Consider the following 19528-nt stretch of genomic DNA (forward strand, 5'->3'; position numbering starts at 1 on the left):
AAATTATGCATAATACTATTAAGTAAATATGATTTAGTTTTAACTGTATACATTGTTCTAAAAAAATTACAATTGCAATTAGTGAAAAAAATGTGTTTCAATATTTTATTTTTGTTATACATATCATAGTATAAATTAATAAATTACTGTTTTCTTATAACATTTGAATGTTCAATATTATGATAATATTAGCACCAAAATCTTCATATTTTTATGCAATCTTCAACGCTATGAATACTTAAAATAACTGTTTGACTCCGACGTTGAACTACATTTTTTATATACAAATATAAGAAACTTATGTGTGAGTGAATTATAATTTATCTTATCGTTTTGAATATGCATAAATGAATCTTATATTACCCATAGCAGTAATTTTTATAGTAAATAGTAATATCGTTTCATTTAACTGCATATTAAAATTTTTTTACTTATATTTAAACAATTATGTCACAAATCAATTAAAATTAAATTATACATTCTTGTTGACATTTATTACATATGCTAATCAGAATAAAATGAAAAGTAGATTCAATTTCATTGCTTCTACTTGCATATACATTATTTACTGATTGTATAATAGCTACAGTTTATATATAAGATAAGTAATAAGTTTAAATTATTTATTAAGTATATTTAGTAATTTTTTTATTAAGTAACAGTTAATTCGGTGCTTCAATATTAACTTTATTGCATCGAAATCGTTATCTTTTTTCATTAAGTAATTCGGCAGTTGTCAGAAAGAATAACCAAAGTCGTCAAAAATAAAAGAGATTATTTTGGATAATAACTATTTTCTAAGTAAATATTAAATTTTTTTAAAAGGCACCGAATTAATTGCTACATCTAATATTACATTAACTTCCAATTCATTTATCTACTGATTATAGTTTAGTTAGTATTTTTTTCCAATTTAATTATTTTACTATAAAAATTATTTTTTTTATACAATAGTCAGGTACTCTGAAGCAAGATGTAATGGATCAACATGGTACGAAGTAAGAAGTCGGACTTTTTGTCCATCGTTTGTCATAAATTCGATAGTATGTTGTCCATCTGACATTTCTGCCTGCTCTTCTCCTCCCATTTGATTTATAGTAGCAACAGCTGTTGCATCGGTATCTTCGTCCTAAATAATCAAATTTATATCATAATATTTAAAACAAATAAAATCAGTTTTTGCTTCATGCAATAAGAAAGTAATAGTAAATATAAAAAGTTCAAGTAAACAAACTTACTTCTAATGCTTTGACAATTGCTTCTGCATCCGTTTGTATAGATGATATTGTACTTGGTTTATTTACTTCATGGACTATAGTATTATTCATTGCTGCTATATTACCATTGTGATTAACATGAACACCTAAAGATCCTGGAAATTCTTGAGCCATTACGCCTGAATGAACTCTGATAGTCTGACCATCATTTAATTGACTAACAAATTGTCCTTGCGATAATAATTGTCTTGCATCTTGTATAGAAAGTGGAATTGGATTACCTTCTTCATCTGTAATCTAGAAAAAAACAAATTCAAGTATTATTTTATTGATATTAATATATATTATTTCTTTATACTACTATATTATTTTACTTGTAATTGTAGATCTGGTTCTGATAGTTCCATGGCTACTCGTCCATCTGAAATATTGGCAGTATGATGATTATGTGGATGACCGGTGATTATTTCATTTTCGACACCCAAATGAGGTAAACATTGCCCTTGAGTGCTCACAATTCCTTCTTTTTCACGCATCATGTCAGTATCAACTGTAAATTAAACATCATAATTTGTTACTTTTTCTTTCAAATAATTATATGTATCTTATCTTATATTTATTTTTATCTCGTCCAGTAGTATAAATAATTTATAACGATACCCAAATGTAATGTTCTTGATAGATTAGGATTATTAGGATCTTGATAAGAAACATAAATAACTTGTTGTAGTCCATCTGCAGATGCTTCTTCGGCCGTAATGACTTGAGCCATTTGATCACTTAATGAATTTTCATCTGTTTCTTGGGAATTTGGTAAAATCTGCCATACTTCACCAATTGCGGAACCTTCAGGTATCTCACCTAATGCTAAAACTTTATTTTCTCTATGCACCTATGCAATAAATTGTTTAAAAATATATATCACAGTTTCAAAAATTATATATAATTATTGTTTAAGATTATAAATTACCTTTTTATGTTTCGTTAAATTCGAACAATCAGCGAAACTTTTTCCACAAATATCACAAGAATACGGTTTTTCACCTATAGAATAAATTTAATATAAAGTACAAAAATAGTAGATAGTGTAATCCAAAATATTATGAAGTACCATAAATTAATAATATACATATATTATTTATATAGGTTTGTACCTGTGTGTAGTCGAAGATGTTTTTTTAAAGCCCATTGTTCTGTAAATCCACGATTACAATGCGAACATTGAAAAGGTCTTTCTCCCTTATGCCTACGTACATGACATTTCCATGTGTCTTTATGCAGGAAACATTTGGCACAAAACTCGCACTTCCATGGACGTTCACCAGTATGACGTTTAACGTGTAACTTAAATTGTGATGAAGTTGTAAATTTACGTCCACAATAGTCACAGCAATATGGTTTTTCTCCAGTATGTATGCGCATGTGTTCTTGAAGATTACCATTTTGAGAAAAGCTTTTAAGACAAACTTCACAAGAATATGGTTTATGACCAGTATGCCACCTAAAGAATATTATGTCAAAACAAAACAATAAATAAAATAACGCTACTATGGTAATAAAATAATCATAACAATCAATATAATTACCTGTAATGTAAAGTCAGACTAGTTTTATGAGCAAACTGTTGACTGCATAATTCACAAAAATATTTTTTCTCTCCTGTATGTGTAGATTGATGATTAATTAAATTTGCTTTCGTTTTAAAGCTAGCATTACACGATTTGCATATAAAAGGTCGATCTTCAGAATGTACAAGTTGGTGACGATGTAATAACTGCCTGTGTTTGAAACTCTTCCCACATTTATTACATACAAAACGACGACCATTATTGTGTTCAGCTTCTTTATGATATACAACAGAGCTTGGATGATTTAATACTTTTCCACAAATATCACAAGGATATCCTTTATCTGATTTATTTCCCTTAGGGAAAAAATATTTATATTAATTTTATTTTCTTTAAATATTTCTGGAGATTAACCTATATTTCAATTTACTTTTTTCTAAAATTATATATTTATAAATATATTTTTTTTTTGTATAAAACTTACCTCGTGAGTTAGCAAATGTCCTTTTAAATTAGTTTGATATGCAAAACTTTTATTACAGATGTTACAAAAAAATAGTTTTTCGTTTTCATGAACTATTTTGAGATGTAATTCATATGATTCTTTCGTCTGAAATGATTTTTCGCATTGTCCACATAAAATTTTTATATCTGAATTATTAGCTACATTTTTGTCTAAAATCTCCGTGACTACTTCCACATTTTGATTGTTTGTCAACGTAATTCCTAAATTCTTGATTTCATTTGGCGATGCATTATTTGATATTGTATTTGTATTTTCAATTACTGGTTTTTGATGATTATTATCATGTTCATCGTTAATTTCTGTAATACTGCATCCCGTATGTTGGCTCACTTTTTGATGCAATGAAAAATTATCTTTGTTTGTAAATAACTTCTTACATTCTCTACATTCGTATTTTAAACTTTTATGAAAACTCCTACAATTTGTAAACATTTAATGAGTAAAATAATAAAACTAATCATTTAGTTATAAAAATAAATAACAATACCAACTTGTGTACAATATATCTACTACGTTGCAGAAAACCTCTACCACAAAATTGGCAAGTAAATTTGTTTTTTCGACGTCGCAATTTCGGTCTACCACGACCTCTTCCACGATTTACAATTACTAATTCACCTAAATCCTTTCCTTCTTCAGTTTCTAAATGTCCGATTATCTCTAAAAAAACATTTTCTTAATTAATTATTGTAATTATTATAAGAATTCATAATATTAATAATTTGCGACAATTAACCTTCTTGACCATCTGGAATTGTTACATTTATTCGTTCTTCAGAATCTTCGAAGTGGTCAGCTTCTTCATCCTCTTCTTCATCTATAACACCTTCTTCTTTAAATATTCTTTCTAATTCTTTGCCTTGAACAGCTTCCATAAACCTATTTTTTATTTTTAACTATTGTAATATGTCAAAATTTGGTGCATAATATATGTTAGGTATATATAAATCCTCCTTTACCTTTTAGGAACTTTACGCTTTCTACGACGTCTACCATCACCATCTATTTCATCAAGATCTTCCTCTTGTTTATCTTCCTCTTCTTGACTTACTCCTTCCGCAATGTCCTCTTTTATAATTATCTAGAAAATGAATAGTTTTAACAAAATAGAAATATATCTAAATATATTACTCTTATTACAAACCTTAGAAGATTCCATATCAGTATGAATTTTAGGAGGACGGCCTCTTTTTCGTTTTGGTTTACTTAAACCTTCCATTTGCAAACTCATTTCATGTTCAGTAGTATATAAAGACCCATCGGATAGTACTGAAAGTTTATCATCGTTATTATTTTTATTATAAAAATTTTCAGATTAAAATATATTGTATTACCTTTAATGATTATTTGCTTTTCTAATTGATTATCTTCATTATTTCTTATGTCGTTATCCGAATCTGGTAATCCTGTATTAACTTCCGTGCTTTGTCTTTCAACACGTATACGTTCTCTTTCTGCTTTTCTTTGCAATTCGACTTGATGTTTCCACATTTCTCGTATTTTTCTCTGTCCATCCACCAACAATTCAAAAAATTGCACAGTAGACTCCAGCTGAATATTACAGCCAGGACAAATTGTTCTAGGTAATTTCCCATCATCTTGAATCTAAAAAGATTAAAAGTTATAGAAATGTATATCAAATTATTAAATGTAATCATTTTACTATTTCAAAACACAACATTACACTGTCTATGCATCCATCAATTTAGTAAGTAAGAATCAATGAAATTTTTAATTTGGTTTTATACATTACTAATTTTGATATATTCGTTTCTTCAAAAAACAAAATAATAAAAGAATAAGTTCCAAACAAACAATTTAAGATAACATAATAGAACTGCTTGAGATAACTTACTATGTTTTTCAAATCCTTAATGTTTTCATGGAATATTATGTTATAAATTTATGAGAACGATAATAGCAGTTCATTAAATGAGGAAGAAGTAGATATAATAAAATAAATACGAATTTGTTAAATAGAAGTTTTTTAACCAATAACGAAAAAATACGTGTGAGAGTGTAAATAGTAAAAAAAAAGCAACATGTATTCATTTTTAAGCGTCTCTATTTTTATATCGATAAAGATGAATTTTTTCGGTGGTCACTTAATAATGATAGATTATCAAGGAGGATATTGAATATTTGATCTGTGTAGTAGTCGATAAACTTGTCTAACGAAAACCAGTGGAGCCCCCATATGGATCATTTAGTGAGCAGTAGGAAGTCAAGTTGTAGTCTAATATTCGAGTATATTTAAAAAACCATTCGTACCTTTAATGGTAAATAGCGATTCACCATTGAACTTAAATTGGAATCATCACCCTCGTCCCTATACAACAATTCTCCATTGCCATTATCTTCTGCACATAGCCGACAAATAGTAGAATCATACAGACAGACCCCCGCCATGATAATAGTACAATGAATAATAACAGCATCAGAGAAAATTTAGTGTCCGATTAATAAAAGTGAACAGAAAAGGAGTGATGCAGTGACATTCTCAATGCATACAATCTTTCTTATATAAATATTATTTATTTAACATTAATATATATATCGTTGCTTTAAGATTTATCTTTACTATTTGATCGTGTGTATTAACCATCGATGAGTTATAAAGCGTTTAGTTCACGTTGAGAGGTTAAGTTTAGTTCGATTGGATCAGATTCAGAAGTAGAATCCTGTGCGCAACTTGGATGTGCAGTACGTTCATTTGAAACTTACGAATATTGGCCACGTGATTATATGAATTTATAAACAAAATTATCGATTTCATTAGATTTTTACACATAACACAAAAGATGTAGCAAGATGAAGAGGATTTTATGTTATTACAAAAATATTAATAATACGTAGCTTCTATTAAGTATGTATATAGATAATGAGAGATACGCGTAACAATATTTCTATTAGAATCTTATAACTTCTCTCTACGAGAAAAATAATATTATATTATTTATTTATTTTTCACAATATGATTTCATATATCCTTATATTCTAACATTTATATACCAAAATATATAAGGTACGTATACCTTGTCACTAAGATGCGTTTTCAATAAAATTAAAGACTCTTCGAGGATTGGTCCTTATTTATACCAATCATAATGCTTCATTGATTATTGCTTTTAAAGATCTTAGGATACTTAAAATATTTGAATATTAATTAAAAATTCATAATTTATGCTCGAAATGTTCTTTATGAATAAGTTATTGTCCAAAATTGTTTTGGTTCATATAAAATTATTTTTACAAAAGTTGTGATTAGTATTTACGTTAGGGAATTTCCAAAATAATTTTATTGGGAAACCAATAGAATTAGAGAGATACTAATCTTACAGATTTCCCGCGGCAGTAATAGCACGCTATTGGTTAGGATAATTGCCTTAGTATATAGTCGCATAAATCCGTAAATCACCAACTACTTTTATTAAAAATATGTTCATCGCGCAAGAGCTTTCTGTTATTTCGATCGGAGTGATTCGATTTGTTTCGATTGTTAATCCGAAATATGTGGATAGGAAATTGGAAAGGGTAAACTTAGATGGGGAGGTTTTTCCGACAAATGAAAGGGTAGAATCAGAAGTAAAAATAGGGGAATATTCGGGCAAGTTGTTTTTAGTGATCGTGGGGATTTCCGATGATTGTATTTTAGGGCGGGATTTTCTTTTAAAAACTGGTCGGTTTCGAAGATTAGGGAAGTTGTTTCAAGCCATGTAGGGACAGTGGTGGGGATCACGAAGGGAGCTGCGAGGTGCTGATACCTGATCCTACCGTATTAAAATGGCTATAACTTTGTACAATTTCAAAATGGACTCTTATAAAAGTCTAGTAGAATATATATTTATAGATTATTTAAGTGATAATGGGGGGTACGTTTTATAAGTTGGTAGATTAAATAAATTTCGTATAATTTGTGAAAGTTTAGATTTAATAGCGTTTCCTGTTTTTTATTCGTATACTTTTTTTTTTCAATTGTATGTTGATACATTTGTAGAGAACCTGAGCAATCGAAAATATTCTTATGCGTTCTAGATTGAAGAATAAAGCGATAGTTCTTAGGACTATATCTATTCTTTGCTATGATTCAGATCTATTGAAAATGATGTTCTATTCATATAAGTTTAAAGTTTGAACACGTACTTTGTTCTTTTATTTGCTTTAGTCTATATACACCAAAGTTGTATCTAAAGAATGTATCATTTATGACCTTTTGAATAGGCTCACTTTTTTTAACTGTCCAAAGATTTTTATTACAATTTCAAATAAGATCACCTTCAGAACTCCTTCGAGATGACAAAGCAAAGATAATCTTATTTGCATTATAATGTGTTATATTAATCTGTCTTATTTAAAAACTGTTTACATTAAGATAATGTTCAAGGTGCGATTTTAAGATTGTCTTAAGTCACGATTATGAATCTAGAAGACATTCTATAACTGTGCTTAAACAGTCTTATGATAATCTTATTTAACTACTAATTGAACTATTAACAAATATAAACTTTATAAGAATATAATGAGGAATGAATATATATACGATTTTTAAAAGATTTATGTTGAAATATAATGTTTACATTAAAATAGTAAATATAATTCCTATTGTAATGTCGCTTTGGTAACTATTTAATTAGAATGTTATAGATATATAGATTTTTACTCTCTATCTTACATAGCGTACTAGTAGTAGGAGACATTTATAACGAAATATTAATACATACAAATAAATTCAAATCATTCAAGTGTACCATATATTCTGCCAAAGGCAAATTCCCAATAATGTAAATAATTAAAAGAATGCAGTATAAACTTATAGTAGTACAATGTTACTTATTAAAACCAATCTTTCCAACATCAATATCTGGAAATTGCATATGCAGATGAGTTTCAATTATCTGGAATAATTCTGGTGGTTGTGGTATTCTACCTGTTTCAAGTTTTGACCACACAGGAACATCTGTAATATTTTATTTATTACATATATATATAAATGTATTAATATTATTAATGTAGTATTTTATATGTAATATATACATATGTATACATGTTTTTATAATTTATAATGCATATAAATAATGTATAATGATCGAAAAACAAATTATACATGCACACATACCATTAAAATGTATTTCAAATGCACCTGATGAAATGAGCTGACCTTCTATTGCATTGCAAATAAAAAATATCATTACACAGGCATAAAAGCGATTATCAATGCACCATCGCCATAATGATGGTTCTGGCTGACCCAGTCGTTGAAATATATTAATTCCACTAATGATTAAAAGTATAATCAAAATTTTTGCTGTTCCCTAGATAAAATGACAAATTACAATATGTGTATATATGAAATATATACAATAAAAGATCAAGAAAATAATATATTTACCAAAATTTTGGCTATCAACATATTATATCCAGGAGGATTAAAGTTTTCTCCATCAATTTGTAGGTCTGGATACTTTTGTCGTAGAATACCAACATATTCTTCATAAACTTTTCTGTATCCACACGAATAACTAAAATTATTAAGTAATTTATAATAACTAACTTGTCTCTCAAATGTAGATCTAAATGCATAATATTAAAATAATTTAGGTAATGTTTTCATATGTTTATTACGTTGTTATATTTCGTGTAGTGCATCTTAAATCAATAAACAATGACATGCAGATTATTTTGATATAGAAGTAGATAATCTAATGAAAATAAATATTATATATATTACTCTGATGATAAATTTGATTCAAATGTATGTCCATTGAGGTCATCATTATAAATATAATAATATCAGTCAGACTATTTCTATTAATTATTCAATTTGTCCTGCACTCACCAATAAAAGAATTTTAATGTTGGTCCTGTTTTTGCACCAAGTTTGGTTAATTGGTGATCATTGTTCGCATTAACTTGTATAATTACAGCACATAGAATAACAAACAACAACGAACTTAGCTTTGTTTTACGCATTGTTATTTAGTCCATTTAATATGAGAAAATAATACAAATGTAATAAAAAAAGTCACATGAAAATATCACCACACGCTTCAGATGAACCTTAATCTGCTTATAGCAGTTTATCAGGGGAGCCAAACTCTTATACGAACCTAAAGTTTTTCATTTAAATAACAACGTTTTCAACACTAGATAGCGCTTTTAGATGCGATACCAGCGCACCTACAGCATGTAGATTATTTTAGAAATTCTTCCTTATTTATCATATATATATAAATGTAATCCTCCTATGGTAATAATAGTATCTATGGTTATAATTTAAAAATAAAACATTAAGAATAGAATAATTATTTCAAGCTATTATAGAATTTTATGTTTAATATCTTACGATTATTGAATATTGAAAATCAAACTTTTAATTAAATTCTTGTTTATTTAAGCTTCTCCTTCTTAAAGTTTTTTTACTCTTTTTCTTTATTGAATACAAACTTATAATTATTTGTTTTATGATTAGAAATTCACGCAAGTCGTATACACGTTTATCTTAAGTTAGGTTTAATTAATATGTGGAAAGTAATATATTAAATATCACATAAAAGCATACAAATAAAAAGAAGATTTGTAATTCATTATAAAAATGAGTTCCTTTAAATATTGTCAATTTACTGGAGCCTTTATGATAATCAGAAATATGGGTAAGAGTGAAAAGATTTTAATGTAATAATTTTCTATACTTATTTTTTTACAAGTAATCTTATGTATTTAATATAAATATCATTATTATTACAGCAACTGTAAAAAGGTTTTATCGAAGGACAAACATCTTGTCGAGTGATGGAAAATTTGAAATAACTTTGGATCAAAGGAAACTTAAAACACCTAAAGGGAAAATATTTGAAGTAAATAGTAAAGCTTTAGCTTTAGCAGTGGCTTCAGAATGGGATGCTCAAAAAGATATCATTGAAAAAGAAAATATGCACTTGGTGAGTTTATACCATAGTTATAATATTTAATTAACGTTAATAAAAAAAATTAAAAACGTTTCATATGTTGATTATATTGTTTCTTACTTTTCAGACAGCTTTGTGCAATACCGTATTGGATAATCCAAATAACCAAACAAAATTAGATATAGTAAATTATATTACTAATTGTTTAGAAATAGATACAATTCTATTTCATTCTAGTGTAAGCAATCAGTATCTAAATTAATTATTTTCTATAATATTATCTGAGAGTTGATTAAAAATTTATTATTGTAGGAAATAGATGATCTATATAAATTGCAAGTAGAAAAATGGGATCCTTTAGTGCAATGGTTTTGTGATCATTATAAAGTAAATATTGTTAAAACCCAAAGTATAGATATACCTACAATGCCAATAGAAACCAAAACCGTATTATCAAGACATTTATCGTCATATGAATTTGATGCTATTCATGGTAAAGTATCACATTTATTTTTTAACACGTTGACAGCGTAATTCGAATTACGCTGGAAAGATAAATAGATTAATTATAAGTGCATTTATCACTAATGTAATCTGCTCTACAATCTGAATTTTGACTCAGGTATATAAATGATAAGCTAATGCAAATTTGTGAAATATGTTATAGGTTTTTTATATGCAGTTAATGCATTGAAATCAGTAATTCTTACCTTAGCTGCTATTGAAAGAGTAATTAATGTTGAAGAAGCTGTGGAATTATCTCGTTTAGAAGAGAAATATCAGGTATTATATAAATAATTTTTGAAAATGTAAAATATAATAAGTGCAGTTTAACATTTCTATTATTGCATGTAATTTGTAGATTTCACACTGGGGAAACGTTGAATGGTCTCATGATCTCGGTAAATACGATTTACAATCTCGCGTAGCAGCGGCAGTCCTATTTGTACATTTAAATTCATACTTTGTTACTTCACTACCCAAAGGAAACAAACATCTCAATAGTTAACTATTTCAGTAGAATATTAAATTATTAATTATTTAATTAAAAATATATCAACACACAAGGTTCGTGTAATAATTTAATACAAATATAAAGAATGTAGTAATATGTTAAGCTTTTTATGACATTTTGAAATTATTTATTAATTTGATATATGACAGGCTGATAGATTACTAGAAAAACGTTTTTCCACTGGTAAAGAACAATCCGGGCCTGTCCAATCCTTCGTACATATACAACTAAAAAACAGATCATGTAATTCATGGTAAATGAAAGAAATTATTTTTACTGAAGGTAATAGATACCTATATGTAGAACCATGGTTCAAGCAAACTGCACCATTTTTGCAGGAATGACGAATACATTCGTTACGATGACATTCTCCTACGCCACGTCCAGTAGCTGGACTAGAACTGGTTATTGGGAAGATTGTATCTTTCGTACGTAATTCGATATCAAATATGCATCCAGAAAAACCAGTATGTAAAGGTAAATCGTGTGGTAGCATTTCAAAATTTTTAGATTTGTGACCACCTACAAAACACTTGAGAAATGTCAAACAATATGATCTAGAAAACAAGTAAAATATAAATAAAATACATATTAGACTTTATAAAGAATAAGATGCAAACCAATGTATAGTATAGGAGACACATCAAGCTGAGACATAATACCAGCTGCCTGACCAGTAACATTATATGTATCATCAATAGCAAGCCACGCATCTCTACCTGTTCTTCCAATATGTAATGTATGTGGATTATGACTTTTCATTCCTGGTGCAGTTACAGCTGATATAGAAGTTAACGGTGTTTTTGTGAAGATCCTGCGTACGCCTAGATAAATATCACTACACAAATGAATGATAATTGCACTAATAGGAGCATATGCTCCGAAACTGTTATTAAATGTAAATACTAATTTACCTGAACCAAGATCCCACGTTAACATTATATAACCACGTACATAAGTTATAGAAAGATGATCTGATATTTCCTGGCGTGAGCCACTCTGTCCTAAATAAGCTATAAGAGATATTTGATCTAAAGTATGTGGAATGAGTTTCATTTTAAGTTCCATAGTGTCTTTAATTGAATTTGAAACGCCATAAGCAATATACGATGAGAAGCCTGGTATCAAACTTGAAAAGGACGGACGAATTACAATAGTATCTGAAAAATATATATTTAATAAGAAATAGAATTATAAATTAAAACTAAATTATAATTTTGAGGTATATTTCATATCACCTTCTTCACAAAAAAGTCCATGAGTTCCAAGAGGACAAATGCAAATAAAACCAGTTCCCGGTGAACTTATACAGGTTGCCCCTAGTGAGCAAGGATTCTCGTCGCATATTGAACGTTCGCATAATGTCCCTGTATAACTATTGGATTATATATGTGAATTTAGTATAAAATATGAACAAATTTCATTTGATGTTTAGACATAAAAATTATGAAAACTTACAAACTTAAACTATGCTTACCCTGCAACGCAATGACAACGAATAGCACCATTATTTTCTTCACATGCTCCGAAGTTTTGACATGGATTTGATAAGCAGAAAAATGATGTACATTCTTCAATTTGAAATGTCTCTGTAGAATCATGAATAAAATTTCTTTGGAGGCCATTTACCTTTAATTATAATAAAATCTTTAATTTATTAATATATATATATATATATATAGAGAGAGAGAGAGAGAGAACACACACAAATATTTAGCAATGAAAGTGTTTAAAAAAAGTGCATTTGTCGTTTTATATGAATAATAAATATAATTGTATATTTATTTGTAGTACCATCAATGAGTTCATGCAACCAATAAATCCCATAGCTACACGAGGAAAGTAATGGGAAAAGGCCAACGGTATGCCACCTAAATTCAAAGTAGCACGATGTGGAAAATGTTCTCGGAATGATAACATTTGTTCACCACTTACGGCTGTAGTACCATTTACTAATAACTTAGCAGAACATTTATCACTTTTATTCATAATATAGTATTCAAATCTGAAAGAAAATACCGACATTTAACGTTTACGTTTTTATTTGTCTATATAAGTGTAAAAATTCTACCTCATATCGATTTCCGCTTCAAATCCATTATTAATGGCGGAATCAATCTCGCCAAGTAACATTGTTTCCAAACCACACGAGAATTGAAATTTCAATATACTACTTTCTAAATATATTAAAGCATAACGTTCATCGTCAAAATATACATGAAGTATTATACCATTCTTGAATCGTGTTCTAAGTTTAACATAAATTCGAAGACTCATAGTATCATTATTAACGTTAATATTAATACTCTGCCTTGCATAAGACTTTCCATTAAACGCTGCGCTTTTAATACGTTTGCATTCTTCCTCCCGTTCTGTACAATTGCACTATAAGTGCATACAATTTTTAAGTATGAAATGAACCAATTCGTCTTATAACATTCAATACTTACTTCTGATACGTTGCGCGCAGATGGTATAGTAGTTCCAGTTGTACAGGAATTTTCATTGCATTCACTACTAGTTGACGATTGTTCTGTCGCAATGGGAACTTGATCGTATTTTGTATGTAATGTACTATTTTCAAGATCAAGAGTAACTGTAGTTTCAGTTGCATTTACAATGGTACTTATAGTAGTGCTGTGTTGCAGAAATTGAGTTGTTGAACTTCTAGGAGTATTAACGGACGTTGACGTTGACGTTAACGTGGATGATAATTCTCCTCCTGCAATCGAGGAAGTAATCGGCGGTTCTATGGATTCCGTTGTAAAAATATTTTGTATTAAAGTTGTATTTTCCGAAAAATAATCACTATCTAAAACAGATGCAGTTGTAGCATCAGTAAACACGCGACTAGATCTGGTTGTTGTATCGTTTGTAATATTCTTAGAATCAGTCACTTCTACCGTTGGATGATATCTGCAGAAAATAATTGTATTTACACAAATACGTATTAGCGTTAATAATTCGAGATATATCGAAAATATTTCCTTAGCCTTACCCAATAGTACTTGCTGTATATGGTAGCGTACTACTTATTTCTTTACTTGTTTGTTGATGAGCCGATGCTGACACCGATAAAAATGATTCCGTAATATTATCTTCATTAACGTCTGATGTTCTTGTACTATCCGTAACGTTATGATAATTAATCGGTTCTGTTCTCGCTAGAGAAATCTCCGATGTAGAAGAAACTGTTTCTTCTTCGGTAATCCTTGTTTCTGATACAATATGAGTTTCTGAAGTATCTTTTCTAGTTGACGTATGTAAAAAAATTAATGATGTCTCCGTAAAAAACGACGCATTTTCTGTACTGGTCGTAATTACGTTTCGATCTGTTTGGGTAGGCAAGGTCGTTTCTATCGAGGGATACCATTTTGTATAATGATCGATAGTTTTTGAAACTGTCGTTGATAACGTGATCGGATGAGGATGTAGACTTGAGCTGGTAGGAGTGAATACAATGGACGTAGATGTAGGTTCCGATGAAGATACATCAGTTGACTTAATACTACTAACATTTACTTCTATCGAGTCTTTTGTTATAAACGACGTTGATGTTGATGTAGATGAGATAATGTACTCTTCGCAAATAATTCCGCTGTAATCGGGAGGACAAGCACAGGTATAACTATTGATTCCATCGATACAAGTACCACCATTTTCGCAATTAGCTGATTTTGATTCACAATCATCATATCTAAGTTCGCACAGTGCTCCATGATAATCAGGTACACAGTAACAAACTGATTTATTGTCTTCGAGTAAACACACTGCGCCATTTTGACAAAGATTTTGATCACACGGTAAAATAACTTTGTCGCAATCTTTGCCGGTAAAACCTACGTAAAATATATAATACTTTAACGTATAAATCTTTGGAAAAGAAATTTATTATAATTTCTAAAAAAGAATTACCGAACAAACAAGCACACGTATAAGTAGCCGGAACATTTATACAAAGTCCACCATTTTTGCACGGTGAAGTAACACATTCATCGATATCTTCGTCGCATAATTGACCAGTCCATCCTATAGAAAAAAATAAAGTAAAGAAAACATTGTTAATATACGCATACGTTGTATATACCGTGAACACTCACCTGCAGGGCATCGGCAAAAGAAAGAAAATCCTGGTCCTTCGACACACTCCCCGAAATTTTTACAAATCGTATCGTTACAAACCGAAGCATCAATTTCACAATAATCACCTAATAATAAAGAATTTTAATTTGCCGTTTCATTGGTTTTAATAAAAATTAGTTTGTTTGTGTCAAATCTTTTACCTGAATATCCATCAGGACATTGACATATAAATCCATCATAATCGAGACAGGTACCATTGTTAAGACAAGGTTGATTCGCGCATTCACTATACTTTTGCTCGCAATTTATTCCTATAAATATTGTATATGAATATTTTGTAATAAATATATCTAATTAAATGAAGAGTATTCGTGTTAAAATATATACCTATAAAACCTTCGGAACAAGTACAATTGTAAGCTGCTACGGCATCTGTACATATTCCACCATTGAGACAAGGATTTGACCAACAATCATCCCAATTAATTTCACAATTAATTCCGGTATATCCATCGATACAATAACACGAATAAGAGCTACTGATTACAAAATAAAAACAAAGATAATTGATATAATAAAAGGTGAGATGATGTGTTATCTTAATTAAAAATTCTTGTAATTTCTTATTCCCTTCTTATTAGATTTGTTTGATATTATAATATATGCGATTTTTAATAGATGATTTCATTCAAACATTTATAAAAATGTTGTAATTTATTAAAACAGAAAGTACCTATTGTCGTTATCCAAACAAATTCCGTACATACAAGGATCAATGCTGCAATTTGACTGTATCAACGACTCGCCGATTACCGATGCTGTCATACAAGTTGTTAGAATAAATACGATCCCATAAAAATAATTAGATACTTTCGTAACATATATCCACCTGTAAAACAATGTAAAATTAATTCGATCGATGACCTTTATTTATATGCATACTTATTCTTTTGTTTTTTTTTTTCCAATTACCTTCCCATATCTATCAAGTGAATTGATGAAAGGAAGAATTCTTCAATAATGAGTTGTTTATGATGCTCTTGGCACAAATGTAAATTCTATACTAAATGTATATTTAGACATTGATACATCCGATTCACTTGGTGCCGTTGACCGGCTACCTACGGTAGTCTTAGCAACAGTGAAACTACACAAGGTGTTCGACTTATCGCTTACGCCTGCGTAAGGATTGTCATGTCAATATATAATCATTTTTTATCGGGCAATTACCAATTTATAATTAATTATAATTAACGAACTATGAAATTTTATCATTGTCTTCTTTCTTCCTTTCATTCATACAAAGAATCAATTTATTTAATCCAGGACTATCGTTCATTTGTATATTTCTTCTCATTTTTATCAAAATTGAACAATTATGTGCGTATTCTAAGTATTATATATATATATATATATACTTTATAGATTTTTAATATAATTAAACGACTAAAATAAAACGAAACTGGATCTAATATTTTAATTAAAATTGCTTTAATTGTTCTCGTATTAATATGTATTTAGATTTTTTTAATAAACTTTCTCGCGTGTGACTTTATAATGAGAACCATTATATCGCACTAATTTTTAATATTATTTTTTAACATAAATTTTTATTCTTATTGCATCCTTTAAAAGAGATGAAGTAGTCAAGTATAAATACGATATATGCGAGATATACAAATAGATATATTATATAAGTACGCAATGTTGTTGAATGTATAGTGCACAAGTATATGCACAGATAAGAGACACTTATACCTTTAAGTAGGAATTGCAACTCGAACTGTTGTTCTATTTCCTTCACAATCTCTTTCTCTCTAAAGTTAGTATCATGAGTGTAATGGAACCGAAGAAAACAGAGCTAGTTTTGAAAAATCATTTAAAAAGACATGAATTATTGTCCGATGGATCACAGGCCTGGACTGTTGGTTATTCATCTTTCGGTGGCCGTGGATTGTTCGCAAATCGTGATATCGAAGCAGGAGAATTAATATTTGTAGACTATGCTCTTTTAATATCACCACGAAATAGCGAAAAATATTTACCATTATGCGTATCTTGTTACAAAGACAAATGTCCTCTTTTTTCATGCGATCGTGGATGCGGTCTTCCTATATGCTCTCAAATATGCGAAGATTCAAAGAAACACGTGGACTACGAATGTAAATATTTGAGAAAATTAGAACCAACTTGTGGTTCAAATTGGTCTATAGATTTACTGCGTGGACTTTTGGCAGTAAGAGCAATTACGCTTGATGATGAAAAACGCGATGTCTTGGCTGTATTCCAATGTCATCAAAACTTGAAGGGTGATTGTGAGGTATGCGCATAAATATATTATATGTATCCGGAAAGACAATTCTTCAATCATTTAATTTACAATCGAATTAAAATTATTCTCACTCTATAATTTTCATTTATTTTTATAATTTAGTAAATGCAAAATAAAAAAAAATAAAGTAGTGAAATTTACTGTAGAAAGAAATATCTTCTTTTCTAGTATACGTTCGGTAATTGTTGAAATTCCCGTTTTCTAAAAAAAATGTAAAAAGAAATTATTTTTCAAAGGTCACATTACTTCGGAGCAACGTTAAAAATGCTCCAGAAGCCAAAGAAATTGATTTCATGATGATGGTCAGTGGAATTTTTAATACAAATTCATTCGAAACTTTTGTTGTGCAAGATAAAGATCATTATACGAGTTTGCGTGGGCTTTATCCTTTGGGGGCATTACTAAATCATGCTTGTGTACCTAACACAAGGCACCATTACGATTCGCAGCAACGGCTTTATGTCATAGCTGTCCGCCCCATTTCCGCAGGGGAAGAAATTACAATGACTTATATTGATCTTTTTTGGGATACCATTTTAAGAAGACAAGTTCTAAGCGTTACTAAGAATTTTTGTTGCAGATGTAAAAGATGCAGCGATCCTACGGTAAATATATTATTGTGTGGATTATCGTTCGTAAAATAAATATAAATATATTAAAAATATTTAAATATTATCTTTATATACCTTCAGGAATGTGGATCATTATTTGGTGCATTATATTGTGCAGCTGACTATTGTTCTGGTATTTTATTACCTCGTGATCCTCTAAATAATGAATCTCTTTGGACGTGTAATAAATGCCAAATTAGTATCAAATTAAGACAAGTTAGTTTATTTTTTTAATTAATGTAACAGACAAATTTAAATTATATAATAATTACTTTTTTATGATTTAGAAATAGTACGTGATCGTCCTTATTTACTTACGTTATTTCAACCGTTTCTTTTATATCTATTTTAGATTAATTCGATACGTTCTGGTTTATCATCGATATTACATGAAAATATATCTAAACCTCCCCGAAAATTATTAAAATTCTTACAGAGAGAACTTTCGATCTTAGTTCCACCATCTAATTATCTGATAGCAGAAATAAAGTATACTATTATTTCTTATTTTGGTAAAATTGAAGATCTTTTATGGGCAGGTATAGTGGTACCTTAAGTATAATATTATATATATATATATATATATATGTTTTTTGAATAATCAAGCTATATAATTTAATATAACTTAGATATTTTTTTTCTTCAATATGAAAAATTTTTAAATATTTGTATTCATTTAGATTTATCGGATGATGAATTAGCAATTAAAGCTTCCTTCTGTACAGACTTGTTATCAATTTTAAATATCTTAGGCTCTGGACAATGTAGAAGAAGAGGTAATAAAAAAAAGCATAACATTAAATAATATTTTTCAAAATTAAACAAAAGAGACAAATTTACATAATTTTTTCAAAAATTTGAGGCTTACTTCTCTATGAATTGTACTGTACCATCAAAGAACAACTGCGGCGGCTTCAAGGAAAAAGCAATTTTAAAGAAGAAAGCTTGATACTTTTTAAAAAGGTATGACAATTCAGCATATTAAAATTTGTTCGTTTTATTTGCATTTGCATAAAGTTCGCTAATTAAAATTCTTTTTATTAGATGAACATCAAAGATAATGACTCACTGTTAAATGAAATAATTGATATTTTTCAAAATGACGCTGTAGCATCAACTTTTTTAAATGGCAATTTGTGATATTGGTATATTGAAATATGCATTGCTTCAAACAATTAGAAACTTGAAACGATTCACAATTCTTTTAGTAGGACAATTCTAGCAGATTATGCTCTGACTGAAACATAGAAAAGACATTATTTGTTATCTTA

The 19528-nt window shown here is 28.9% G+C and overlaps 5 protein-coding genes across 12 annotated transcripts; 2 read left to right on the forward strand and 3 right to left on the reverse strand.

Moving 5' to 3' along the window:
• Positions 1-82: 82 nt before the first annotated feature.
• Positions 83-6199, reverse strand: LOC106785166 (zinc finger and SCAN domain-containing protein 2-like). Of its 2 annotated transcripts, none has more exons than XM_014745367.1 (14): positions 5583-6199; positions 4646-4916; positions 4456-4580; positions 4271-4392; positions 4048-4190; positions 3803-3971; positions 3270-3726; positions 2804-3141; positions 2372-2718; positions 2188-2261; positions 1878-2109; positions 1592-1767; positions 1239-1514; positions 83-1129 (listed from the first exon to the last, which is right to left on the reverse strand). In XM_014745367.1, exons 1-14 carry the CDS (start codon positions 5718-5720, stop codon positions 944-946), a joined length of 3054 nt encoding a protein of 1017 aa, XP_014600853.1. In that variant the 5' UTR covers positions 5721-6199; the 3' UTR covers positions 83-943. The 2 variants fall into 2 exon arrangements, with proteins under 2 accessions (XP_014600853.1, XP_014600854.1); XM_014745368.1 differs by lacking the exon at positions 5583-6199 and adding an exon at positions 5167-5315.
• Positions 6200-7234: 1035 nt separating this feature from the next.
• LOC106785240 (selT-like protein) lies at positions 7235-9487 on the reverse strand. Its single transcript, XM_014745522.1, has 4 exons — positions 9148-9487; positions 8701-8830; positions 8428-8623; positions 7235-8268 (listed from the first exon to the last, which is right to left on the reverse strand). Exons 1-4 carry the CDS (start codon positions 9279-9281, stop codon positions 8138-8140), a joined length of 591 nt encoding a protein of 196 aa, XP_014601008.1. The 5' UTR covers positions 9282-9487; the 3' UTR covers positions 7235-8137.
• Positions 9488-9555: 68 nt separating this feature from the next.
• On the forward strand, positions 9556-11469 carry LOC106785197 (ATP synthase mitochondrial F1 complex assembly factor 2). Of its 2 annotated transcripts, XR_001381499.1 has the most exons (7): positions 9556-9961; positions 10056-10249; positions 10344-10454; positions 10529-10709; positions 10884-10999; positions 11079-11284; positions 11381-11469. XR_001381499.1 is itself a non-coding variant. In XM_014745444.1 (6 exons), the coding sequence occupies exons 1-6, from the start codon at positions 9904-9906 to the stop codon at positions 11223-11225; spliced, it is 807 nt and encodes a 268-aa protein (XP_014600930.1). In that variant the 5' UTR covers positions 9556-9903; the 3' UTR covers positions 11226-11309. The 2 variants fall into 2 exon arrangements, 1 of the variants encoding a protein (XP_014600930.1); XM_014745444.1 differs by lacking the exon at positions 11381-11469 and having other exon boundaries at positions 11079-11309.
• On the reverse strand, positions 11246-17094 carry LOC106785194 (protein eyes shut). Of its 6 annotated transcripts, none has more exons than XM_014745439.1 (16): positions 16287-16458; positions 16048-16203; positions 15702-15850; positions 15515-15625; positions 15332-15439; positions 15147-15260; positions 14230-15070; positions 13682-14147; positions 13303-13616; positions 13026-13236; positions 12709-12860; positions 12470-12606; positions 12146-12391; positions 11852-12055; positions 11525-11753; positions 11246-11458 (listed from the first exon to the last, which is right to left on the reverse strand). In XM_014745439.1, the coding sequence occupies exons 1-16, from the start codon at positions 16292-16294 to the stop codon at positions 11362-11364; spliced, it is 3543 nt and encodes a 1180-aa protein (XP_014600925.1). In that variant the 5' UTR covers positions 16295-16458; the 3' UTR covers positions 11246-11361. The 6 variants fall into 6 exon arrangements, with proteins under 6 accessions (XP_014600925.1, XP_014600922.1, XP_014600921.1 ...); XM_014745436.1 differs by having other exon boundaries at positions 15702-15853; XM_014745435.1 differs by lacking the exon at positions 16287-16458 and adding an exon at positions 17073-17094 and having other exon boundaries at positions 11852-12391; positions 15702-15853.
• LOC106785195 lies at positions 16983-19462 on the forward strand. The gene is made up of 7 exons (XM_014745440.1): positions 16983-17634; positions 17883-18251; positions 18339-18473; positions 18610-18796; positions 18938-19033; positions 19120-19220; positions 19302-19462. Exons 1-7 carry the CDS (start codon positions 17146-17148, stop codon positions 19395-19397), a joined length of 1473 nt encoding a protein of 490 aa, XP_014600926.1. The 5' UTR covers positions 16983-17145; the 3' UTR covers positions 19398-19462.
• The last annotated feature ends 66 nt before the right edge of the window (positions 19463-19528 follow it).

Source organism: Polistes canadensis, unplaced genomic scaffold (assembly GCF_001313835.1).
Source record: "Polistes canadensis isolate GaletaPanama2010 unplaced genomic scaffold, ASM131383v1 scaffold_46, whole genome shotgun sequence".
NCBI lineage: Eukaryota > Metazoa > Arthropoda > Insecta > Hymenoptera > Vespidae > Polistes > Polistes canadensis.